Source organism: Eucyclogobius newberryi, unplaced genomic scaffold (genome assembly GCF_026437365.1).
Source record: "Eucyclogobius newberryi isolate DKJ021-1_F unplaced genomic scaffold, fEucNew1.0.hap1 SCAF_7, whole genome shotgun sequence".
In the NCBI taxonomy this organism is placed as follows: Eukaryota; Metazoa; Chordata; class Actinopteri; order Gobiiformes; family Gobiidae; genus Eucyclogobius; species Eucyclogobius newberryi.
In genome coordinates this window covers 16031770-16043913 of record NW_027316389.1, presented here as the reverse complement: position 1 = coordinate 16043913, position 12144 = coordinate 16031770, and the positions used below count along the sequence as shown (strand labels likewise).

General features: G+C 41.2%; 1 protein-coding gene across 3 annotated transcripts in view; it reads right to left on the bottom strand.

Annotated features, from left to right (window-relative positions):
* roraa (RAR-related orphan receptor A, paralog a) overlaps positions 1-12144 on the bottom strand; it is a 185702-nt gene that overhangs the window by 40561 nt on the left and 132997 nt on the right. The window contains exon 1 of one of the 3 annotated variants that reach the window (XM_072435856.1): positions 7311-7469. The exons of the other annotated variants lie outside the window; for them this stretch is intronic. Coding sequence (XP_072291957.1) covers positions 7311-7341 — 31 coding nt within the window. The 5' untranslated portion in view covers positions 7342-7469. Of the gene's footprint in view, positions 1-7310; positions 7470-12144 lie in introns of those variants that run through there. 3 annotated transcript variants of the gene reach the window in all.

Sequence of the window (12144 nt, the reverse complement as noted above, 5' to 3'; positions counted from 1 at the left end):
CCGTCTGTCAAGTTCTTTTTTTATTCAACACACAATAAGGGCGCCATCTTTATCAAGTCGAAAGCGCAGAGTCGGAAGGCCGGCGGCCCGCGAGGGCCGTTGGATGCCGCTTGCGGCTTTAATTTATTGTTGATATCTCTACCAGCCAGGCTTCATGCACCAAAAATAAGAATCAAATCAACAAAATAAAAATAATAAAATAAAATGATACAATAATAAATAAAAAATAAATGGTATAATAAAGTATGTGCAAACTGCTTGCCATATATTCCGGGAGTTCTTGTACTAGTTAAGTAAGTATTTCAGTCTTTTCTCAAATGTTAACGTACGTTCTCTGATTAGAATCCTATCATGTATAAATAAATTGTAATGATGAAACTCATGTAAAGAAAACAAAAACCCTATTAAATATTTGCCCAAAAACCCTATGATCAAAGTTTGTAGGTTTACGTGTGCAGTATCTTTTGGTGTAAACGAATCGATTGCATTAGCCTGAAGAAACGAGGTTGAACTGAAACCTTATTTAATTCCACAAAAACAAAGGCTGAAAATGGATTAGACTATATGCGATAAAATAATATCTAACATAAGCAGCCAACAATAACGCTTCTTGTATGTGATGTAGAACGTGCTGCTGCTGCTGCTGCTGCTGCTGCTGCTGCTGCTGCTGCTGTGGAGGCTGGACTAAGGCAGAGCTGAGCAGGTTGACAAGGACCTGTGCTCAGCAGTGGGAGCGCTCTCATCCAGAAAGCAGAGGCCCAGGGGAACACAGCCAACAGTACGCCAAAAACTACTTCAAAACAACAAAACAAGCCCAAAAGCTTCCAGAAGGAGAGAGCGGTGGGTGATTGCCAGATGCTCTCATGTACAGACTCTTCATCAGCTCTGAGGGAGGGGCCGGGCGCACCTCGGCCTCAGCGTGATGGCGCTAAACTCATCATCAGCAATCAGATAATGGCAGGGTGCAGGGGGGCAGCGCACTCAGATGGGTCAAGGAGCTCTCAGACTCGAGCAGCGCTCCAGCTGTGGATGTCTGCTGTGGGTATGAGAGACGTACAGGAGCGGCCGTGTGACACGCCACCGAGATGCCACTGTAATTACACACATAGTTGTCCTGAATCTCCTGACTCGCTGCATTTGATAAAGAACAGTATGTTTACTGTGCCAGAAGAGAGAAGATGGAGATACCTGTGGCCACAGTTGTGTTTTTGGATGAAATTAATTCAAACAGAAAAGCTGTGAGTGTCTAAACTGTCCGGGTTTCATTATCTCTGTCCATGATTAGCGTGTTCACTGCCTTTGGAGTAAGTTCAATGCCTTGCACATTCTGTGCTTTCATCTTTGTAATTAGTACTGAAGCAGCATTTCTTTTATTTCAAATGAATGCATGTGCATAAAATCAATCTGAGACTCTTTTGGCAAGGCTGTTTTTCTTTGTTATTTATTATATAAATTCCTTTCATGCGTCTTAGATGTTCTGAGCAGTGGAGGCTGCGTACCTTGAGAGTTAGTTTTACTTAGGCGCATGCAGCTTCTCTGGGGAGCTTACGTTCTGCCTCATGGCAATCAGAACAGGAAAAGAAAGTAAAACAGAAAGTTTGGTGCTCATGTCAAAGTGTGGAGTACAGTTGTTCATTTGTCTGTCTCGAGAGCACCCCCTAGTGCTCGGGAGGGAGTCTCTCATTGTTTGCTCTTCACTCTTCTGAATGAAGAACAGCAGTCTAATGGCCTCTGCTGGGACGTGTAATCAAACGCCCCCGCCCCCCTCGCTCTGTAATCAGCAGAAGGCATGTTGTGACGACCTTTTGAGAGCGCTGCTGTTCCCTCGTCTCATCTAAATTCCCCACACCGATCATTTCTCATTCTTTGTTCCTCTTTGAGGCTCCTGGATCGTGAAGTCTGCTCAGAGAAAAAGGCCGTGAGAGCAGGTAGTGACCTCTGACCTTTCTTCTTAGTACCAGCTTCACCTCCAACATCTCAGCCACATCTAGTACACTGTACTAGATACACTGTACTACCGTAAGTAAGCATCAACACTTAACACGGAATGACAGATTCCTCAGTTTTGAAAATGTTTGTTACATGTTTCAGTTATTGATGAATTGTAGAATCAAAGACTTTAGGCCATTATTATTGTCTCTTCACACACATTCAAACAGGTAAGTGTCTTGCCTCAGAACACACTCAGTTCTGGAATCAAACTGCCATCTTTACACTTACAACTGCTCCTGAACCACTGTGGTGCTAAACTTTTCTGGGGGGGAAATGTCCACTCTCACATATTCATAGTCAATACAGCCAATTACAGTCAAAACAATTTTTGAGAAGAAAGACAATAGCATTTCACAACAGATAGTAGGCCTATTTCATATTTTTTCTCCAAACTCCAGCCCATCCTCTGACCACTCTGGAGCTGCTCCGTGGCCCCTCGCCTCTGCCTTCTCCGGGCTCACACCAGAGATCCGCTGCCTCTGTGCTTCTCTGTCCTCGGCCTTTGAGTCAGACAAAACGCAAAATCAATAGTGCTTTTTCTCCCCCATTTCCTCTTTGATGCAACTTCAAAAAGCCGATGGACAGCCCTCCGGAGGCACACGGAGGAAAAGCCAGTGCTAAGAAACACACTCGGAATCAAAGTACAAGAGAGAAAAACTTCACCTTTCTTTTAAGCACTCGTAACTTCTCTGCCCCAAAAGGCAACGATGCCGCGCAAGCAGTTAAAGCATTTTGTATGGCAACGGAATACATTGAAACGTATTTGTGAAAAACACCGGTAAAAACGAATGATTAAGAGTGAATTAACCAGGGTGCTCTGCAAAAATCTGGTTCTGACAGAGAAAGAGGTCTGTCTTCAGATGAATGCTGCATAACTGGAAGACACTTCAAAGGGTCTATAAGCGTCTCCTGGAACGCACAGAGAAAGTTAAGTGCAAAATGAGACTTGAGCTGGAGGAGCTTAGGCCAATGAGGATATCTACCTGACTGGGGAGCCAATGAGAACACACAATGCACAATCTTTCAAGGCGCAGCGTGTAGGTGGAGAGTCCGTGGAGATGCTATTACTTCACCTGGAATGTTCCACACTAGTAAACGTATACATATTTCAGGGATGTTTTTTTATTGCACAGAAAATATCTTGAAAAACATACAGTGCATTCTTACTGTGAGCTGGGATGCTTCTCCACAGATCTTATTTATGAACCATGCCAAGGAAAGACAACTTGACATGAAATGAGCCAAAAAATGTCCAAAAACTTTAGAGGTTTTTAGAGATGAGGGAAAAGGTGACCTGAGACTTAAAAGAGGGGAAGTTAGACAGTTTGTGGAAGGTAAAAGTGTTGTCCATACATGTTTAATACGACTTTAAGGTTTATTAATGAGGCCTCTCGGCTTGACTCTATGGATATAGCTCTGTTTAATGCCATACAGTGGAACATTCAAGGTAAAATCCTCATCCTCGTGGAGACCAGTAGGGGGCAAATGGTGCACTTTTAATTAGGGCTGGGCGGTATTAACAAAAAACAGTATTCGATAATGATGGTCAGAGGAAATTATGTAAATCCAACAGAAATGTGTCAAAACATGTTTTTAAATGTATTAATTGAGGTTTGATTATCAGACAAATGTGAAATTTCGGTACAATTAATCAAAAAAGTGCAGAAATATAATTTTTAATCAGTTCTTTTGTAGCATTTATTACAATATGATTTACTAACTAATTCTGCATATCTTCAAAACAACATTCACAATATTATCTTAATTTTAATGCACTGCCTACCTCTACATTTAATTATGTAATAATAACACTGGATCAGCTTTCCATAATTGGAGGTTGTGCCAGAATATTGTAAAATGTTCAAAACATTTTCATCCTTGTCCAGTTAAATAAAAAACTAAAACTGATATTCATTTCCATCTGCTTGAATCCCCCAAGACCGAGATCCCCCAACAGTAAATCATTATTTTGTACAATTTGCTGGCTGTGAAATGGATGCTACTATAACAACAAATAAAAGCAGATTGTGGGTAATTGTCCATCAGTGGAGAGTCTCCTGAGTGCAGTGTTGTATCCACACTGCTCTGGAGCCAAAAATCTAAGCTCTCTGTAGACGCTCAATACCTGATTAAAGGAATAGCAAATCTTTACCGTCTGCACTTCTTTCTTTTTCATTTACAAGCGTTATTTCTGCACACTTGAGAGCACAGAGCACGGTGCATAAGCCATTGTTTTCATAAGAAGATGGAAACGAACCCTGACGCTCTCACCGACTCAAAAATAAATTAAACATAAATTAAACCAATCCTGAAACATAATAAACAATTCATCACAACAACTTAATTTATGACTCTGCAACTTTTCTGGTGGTGGGTTTGTTGCTTTGCCTGGAATGCTCCGCAGTAGGGTATTAAACATATATCCATGAGGTGGGCGATATCTCAAAGGTTCGATGATATTGTGAATGTTGTTTTGAAGATATGCAAATTTTGAATATTGAGTATATTGTTTATATTAAAAACATGCTTCAAAAAAGGCCGCTGTTATTACAGAACTAGATATATGTCGTAAACATTCACATTTCTTCATTTTTGTGATACATTTTCACATTTGTCTAGTAATTAAAGACATCGTTATTAGGATACTCAAAAAATATATATACTTTTCTAAATATCGCCCATTCCTATCCATGAATTTCAGAATGATGAAAAATTCGGTCTATTTCCACAGCACTTTCCAATTCAAAATTCAATATCCTGTCTTTTAAATGGTGAAAAATCTTCAAAATGTCAGATGCAACAATAAAATTAAACAACAAATATATTGCAACGTCTGGTGGCGTCATATGTTTGTCTCCATAGAGATTCACACATGGATTTAATGGAATAATTTAACATTTTGGAGTGTCCAAAGCCAAAGTCAAATCAATAAATAAATAAAGGACAAGGGCACAATTTTAAGAACCAGACACCGTGGCATGGACAATACTTGTTACATTATAGAGCTTTATTGTATTCAAAAAGGTGTGATCTGGTCATTTTTTAGGTTTGCCACGGAATCTTTTCAACGCAAAAAGTGTAAATTGACTCGAAAAACAGTTGAAAAACACTGCTGTGGAACATTCCAGGTACAAGCCCCCCTCACAACCCCCACCAGAGTTAAATGCACCTGTGTGAAACTGAAAAAAGACTGCCTTGTGAATCAAAGCAGTTATTGCTCTTGTGTTTAGCCTCTGCGCTCTATCATCCACGACACAAAGAGGATAACTTCTCACACTGCTACAACACAAGCCGTCTGCACTCGACCCCACAACAATAGTTCTTTGGAAGGTTCATTATATTTACAGTAGACACGTCCACCTTTCCACACATCAAACAACTTTCTTTAATTATGTAATTGGAATTTTTCATCTTAATTGTGCTGAGTAGGCTGGCTAATTTGCATAGCCTAATGAGAGGGATGTTTCCATTACTGGTAATTAGCTCCACGAGAGGCAGTGGTGATAACATGAGAGGCTCAGCACAGAGGGAGAAGTGGGCAGGAGCCAGCCTAACGTGCATGTTCTACATATAAGGACGCGATTGTCGAGAACAGATTAGCTGTTTCACAACTGGTGGTTCAGGTCCCAACGGCAGCTCATGGCTTGAATTTCATGTTTATTATTTTTTAAACATTGCAGGAAAACTGTGATTGTTTTAGAGAGTCCCATCAGTTCTAAACCAGGGTTAAAAAAAAGGATGAATGGGCCTTAAGACATTTTGAACTAAGCCGTGTTTAGAAAATATATAGATAATTATTTTGTGTGTGTGTGTGTTTTCTTGTCCCATATTTCCTGACACTGTAACATAAAATAATAAAAACGGTCGCCTTATGTTTGCAACTTTTTAAATACCTAGCATTTTGATATAAATATAATCCGTGCATGCACAATGTTGATTCTGGTGTAAAATGTAAGCACCAGGACCAGGAGTCTATCAGAACGGTGCTGTCACTGTTAACTGCATCAGACAGAGAGACATGTGCAGGGACAGCCAATGTCACTCAGGGTTCATCCATTTCTCGGGCAGAAAATGACTGCTGCGATTCAGATGAGTTTCCTATAGCGCTGTGTGTTCACATTTTAATTTAATTCTTGACACTGTCCCCAAATCCCATCATGATAGGAGCAGCTACAGCCGGAGCGCACGAGGCAGAGCGCACAAGGCAGGGCGCACGAGGCAGAGTACTGAGCGGCACCAGCCATTTACATCACATTATCAAGTTGGACAAACCCTGGTTTCATCTGATAACACGCGGTAGACTGTACAACACACACACATGCACACACACATATGATGAATAATTAAAATACTCAAAATCTGTTTCGCAAAGTGTGATATGTTAAAGTATGAGCAGAATAGGGTAAAATGTTCAAATATATTGGTGAGTTTCAAATGTTATAATAAAATTAATATACATATAAAAATGTGCAATCAATCCAAGTGTGTATTATTTATCCTGAATGCTGGAAGAAGTGTCTCAAACCCTTTTACATCTTACAGTAAAATAGGAGCAGCTTCTTTGTTGCTGAGTGCGGTGCACCTGAGCCCGGCTCGGAGCAGCCCTGTGCAGGCATGCGTGAGCGTGCCGGGCGCAGCAGGAGCTCCATGTGCGCATGTATGACTCTGTGATGGAGGGGGAGGCAGCACTGGGATTAACATTCTACATCAACAGCACCATGACTGGGAGGACCCATGTTGCTCTCGTGGCCACACATGTAAACCAAGGCCAAAAATAGGTCAGTGGAACAAACACAGACTCACACAAGCTCCAGAACTACTCTGAGAGAGAGGGGTGAGCTCCAGAGGCTCCACACACAGCACAGATGCATCCCCAGTCAGAAGCCCCCTCCTCTGAAACTACCACATGTTGTCCCCTCCTCAACCTCTGTACATTTAGCATGGCTCTATTCTCCGCTGCTGTAGAACTTGTGCCTGATCCGGAGCTGTGGAGACAAGCGCGATCAGCCCACAGACGCTGTGGTTTGTGTTTCCTCAGCAGCAGCAGTAGCAGCAGCAGTAGCAGCAGCAGCGAGAAGCACTGATTCAGCCTGCACTATTGTGCACTAACCCTCTGAACAGAAGAATCGGTTGTATGAATAAGAACCCCACAGCCTTTGCACTGGAGCCATCAGAAAAGCACGTCTCGCTGCCTCCCTCCCTCTTTCCCTGTCAGGCTCATGTCTTGCAAATGAAAAGCAAAGAGTTGGCAGCTAGTGAATAGCAGCACTTACTTGTTACCCGGAGCACAGATGGACATGCATGCAGACTGCTCTTACCTTTCATCGCTGAAATCACAAAATACATCATTAAGCTTCCAGTCCATATGAGAGCGAGTATGTGCAGTGCAAAGCCTTCCACTGCTGTCTCAGCAGCAGCTGGCCACCACAGCTCTGCCTCTCTGCTGCGAGCATGACCACACCAGAATCCATGTGACTGTGACATCACGCCTCCGCCTGCCTGGCCCCGCCCCCCGCTCTTTGATTGGCACAGCATGCAGCCAGTAGGGGCGCTGAGAGCTCAGGCAGGGAGCTGGCTGCCGTCCCGCTGATTGCAGTCTTCAGGAGAGACTTGGTAGACACAGCACACTCACGCTGTCTCCTAAACATGATCCTTTAGCAGCAGATTGTGTCCTACTCTAACCTCTCCTTCCTTTGTTATTCTCAAATTTACACTGACTTTGTGTATGTGTGCGTGCGCACGTGCATAATCCTGGAATCAAATATTTGGCTTTTGGTCGTAGCCTTTTTATAACAACTTTTATTTATTTGAATTACAGTTTCTGTATTCATTCCTGGACCCAAACTGTCAATTTGGACAATGCCCTTGGAAGATTATCTAGTTATGTGCATTGCTGAATATTTATATTGCCTGTAATGAAAAAATAGAGTCAACTTTTTAGTAGTTGGTTTGATAGTGTCCCGTCTGCAAGTATGTATAGTGGCTCACACTATACATATTTTGCACTCTAACACACACACAAGCACACGCACACGCGCGCGCACGCTCACGCTCACGCTCACACACTCACACACTCACACACTCACACACTCACACACTCACACGCTCACACACTCACACACTCACACACTCACACACTCACACACACACACGCATACCCCTTCCCCTCTCTCTCTCCCCTCCTCCTTCTCGCTCATCCGCTCTCATATGATAATCTGTTCTGACTCCTAACCAGCTGCCTCTCTCTGATACAATATTCTGGTTTTAGTGCAATCCAGCCTTGGCCAAAAACCACATTGCACTTGGCATTTCCCAGAATAAGCTGAAGCTGGAATATTAACTACCAAAATATCCACAGCAGGAAAATCATATTTTTATTGCCGAGTCCCCTCTCATTACACCGGAGGAGACCTTTTTATAATGTATGTGTCCTGATCTTAACCACCATATTCATTTGTTGTCCTTGTATTTATGGAGGATAGGTAACGATACATAATATGGAAATGAGGTGTCAGCGGTTGCAGGCATAAATCTCCTCCTGACCATGTTTTATGGAGACCTCCGTGATCCATTACAAACACTAAAGCCATTAACTAACTGCGTGTCAACCGCGGCTCTGTGCTAACGGCTAATGAGTGCAGGCTTAGTGCATGAAGAGGCGCCAAACAGACGTGAGACGGGCCCAACGCGCAAATACTCCCACTGATGTTTCGGAAATGAGGCAGGGCTCAAAAACGCATCAATGGATATATTTTACTCTGCTATTAATCTTTGTCATAACAAGAAGCAGGCATGTTTTATAACAATAAAAACTGAAATGTTTTCTAATAACCTGAGAAATTAAACATGTAACGACATTCATTAAATACAGTTCAAATGTATACATCTATACATCTATGTGTTGTGCAATATTAAGTTCTGTTTCAAATTTGTTTTGGATCATTTTAGCCTTTAAAGTGACAACAAAGGATTTTATTGGTTTTGATTTGCCCAAAATGTGTTTCTAAATATAACTAACTAACCGTGACTAGTCTAATATAAAACATGATTGTAATTATAACTGGACTATACAGACTAAAACACACATTTAATAACAAAGACAGTAATATGAACTAAAACTTTTTGAGTATCATCAAGTGTGGTAAAAAGGCTCAATGTGCAATAGAAATAATAATTCCTTTGGTGGACAAAGTGAAAATAGTGGCAGACTACCCGTAGTTGTGTTTCAGTGGAAATGCGACTGCATTAAGCAGTGCATTAGTCAGTGCATTAGGCATGCATGTGATGGGCTTGTCCCACAGGACAGGGCAGTTCTGACAGGACGCCGATACTTCAGCCTCACTCTTTTTCATTAGAGCATCGACTGAGCCACAAAGGCCCTGATCATCAGCTCACGGCTCACGGCTCGGCCCAGGCTGCTCCTTCTCACACTTTAAATATGTTACCAAACTGACAGGGTATTGATTTAATAAGCAACATTTAAGTCATTTAATTTTGAACAGTTTTAGAATCAGGAAGTCATTGTTTAGGGTTAAGGGCTAAGCAATTAATCAAATGTTAAACAAGACTAAGAGTCAGTCATTTCTGGTACAGAACATCTTTTCTTTTGTAAGATTAATGAATGTCTACATTGTCCCTAACAAATAAAGAATAAACTGAACTCTAATCGTCGTCAATGATCAGCCTGGCTCTTTTTAATCAAGAGGTCCACAGCCAATCCTGTCAGTAACAGCATGTGGCTGACGCAAAGTTCAAACTTTGGAAGAAGAAATGTGACTATATTTTGCATTAAATAGCAATGACTTGTATGCTATCCTTTTAAATAATCTCAAGATAAGCATTACACATAAAAAAATATTTTAAAAATGAAGAAACCAACAGATAGAGTGGAGTGTAGCCTTTTGTGCTTGTTTGAACTAAGACGGGGGGAAGTTTGTCAATGACAGCTACAAGAGCAGGGGTGTGATGCTGTTTAAACTAAGTGAGAGTGTGCAGTGACTGAGTGATCAGAGCTTCTTGGAATGATCAGGTGTACAAAGGAACGTCCGAGAGACAGCGACAGAGAATATCTGATTGCTCAAACACTATGTTTTGACCAGGAAAACAGGAGTCTGACCGCGTGCATCCCTGTGACTGTTAACCTTTCTACTGGAGCGGAATAGCACATCATCCTCACCATCTCATGTCTGTGAACGGGCCAATTACATGTGCCCATTCTCATCTGGAGCACAAAACCTCCGCCCGCCGTACCCGCCCGAGCCCCGAGCACAATTACCAACTCCAAGAAGTTCTCCACGAAAACAATACAGATCAATTTAATATACAGTAGATGCCAGCGAGTGGAGGGCATAATATTAGAGCCAGAACATCCCCGGCCCACACCAGACAATCATAAACCAATTTAGGACCATTCCAGGCAATTTCCGGAGGGCTTCCACTGGTGGGAGGACTTCCATAAATCACAAGGACACCAGAGGAATATCTGTTTCAGGGCGAAGGGAGCCGAACGTGTCTGAGGAATGCACCGGTCGGGTTTAAGAAGATGTGCTACGAGCGTACGACAATGTGGCCAGAGGTGGTAGAAAAGCATTGAAAAGAAAGTACAAGTACTGTAATAGAGTAAATGAGGGTAATTTTACTTTGAAATAATAATACTTACTCAAGCAAAGGTAAGATGTAGAGTAAAAATAAATAAATGCTGTGGATTTTACATCTGAGTTTAAGCAATTTGACAGGCAAAACAGAAAATATGGGCACAAAAAAACAACTAAAAACTATCAGGAAATGACGAGGAAGAAAAGTGAATGGTAAAAATGTAACTTCAGTATAGTATAGGCAAATACTCGAGGAGATAAAGCCACTAGAAGGTTTTTTTTTTTAAATAGACTCAATTTATGTAGCCTTTTTCCCTCCTCGGGCACTCAAAGCACTTTACATCAAAGAGCCATTCAGCCACATCATGTGTGCAGCGTATGCAGACACTGGAGGCGAGCGTTAAGTGTCTTGTCTAAGGACACAACTGTTTGCACCGGTGGAAACACAGATCAAACTGTCCACTTTTGGGTCTGTGAATGGACATTAGGGCTGTTCAAATAAATTAACTCTAGATTTATTGATGATGTCCCGACTGACCAAAATTTGAGTTGACTAATCACGGCTGAACTTATGGGGAAAATAAAACGCATCACTTTTTTTTCTCTCACATTGATCGATCTGGATTTTCAATTGAATGTTACTTTTTCTTTTAACAAATCATGATCAAATGTGTTTCATTATTGATTTCATGAACATAAACAGTGCAAAAACTTGATCTGTGCCATTTAACACAAAGCACAGGGTGGAGAGTTGATGTTTTTCTTCTTCTTCCCACTCCTTTTCGAGCTAAAGGGGGTTTATCATTTGCATTTACTTGGGAAACACGGACACAAACACGGATGCAAATGTAGGTTTACTTGTGTATGTACAAACTTGTGTGCACCCCTGTGTTCGTAGGTGTACGCTGACGATCTGCAACTGCTGTAAACCAAACGTGTCGTGTTCTCAAGTGTCACAAGCTGGAAACAAAGCCGATCAATCAAAATATAATTGACTGAACCTCGAACTCTATTTAAATTTGATGAATTGCCCAGCTCCACAACTCATTATTTTAGAGAGATTATAAGGATTTCAATGGACAACAACATGGAGTAAACTTAAGTGCACTTTAGGAGGGACTGGTATTGTTTTAAAATACATAAACACACACTTTTATAGTACATTTACCATACCATTACCATTATTATTACTATTATCTTGTCTTACGCTAGCTGTTTTTTATTTTATTTTATTTTAATCTTTATTTATTTTTCCCCTCCATTCCTTATTAGGAAATGAGAGGTTTTGTCTATAGGAGTTTTTGTTCATAAGAGTTTTGTTTATAAGAGTTCTTCTATTAAGAGTGTTTTTTAAACTTCCTATAAGTTATCTGTCCTTTTCCTCTGTATCTACCTGCATTGCAACAATGGAATTTCCCCATGTGTGGACAATAAAGGATTATCTTATCTTATTATCTTATCTTATTTAGTTGTCTTGGGATCTGTCACTGTGAGCTTGTGAGTCCAGTTTAGCTCAGATACATCAAATCATGGAGATAATTTAAGGTTTTCTAGCTCC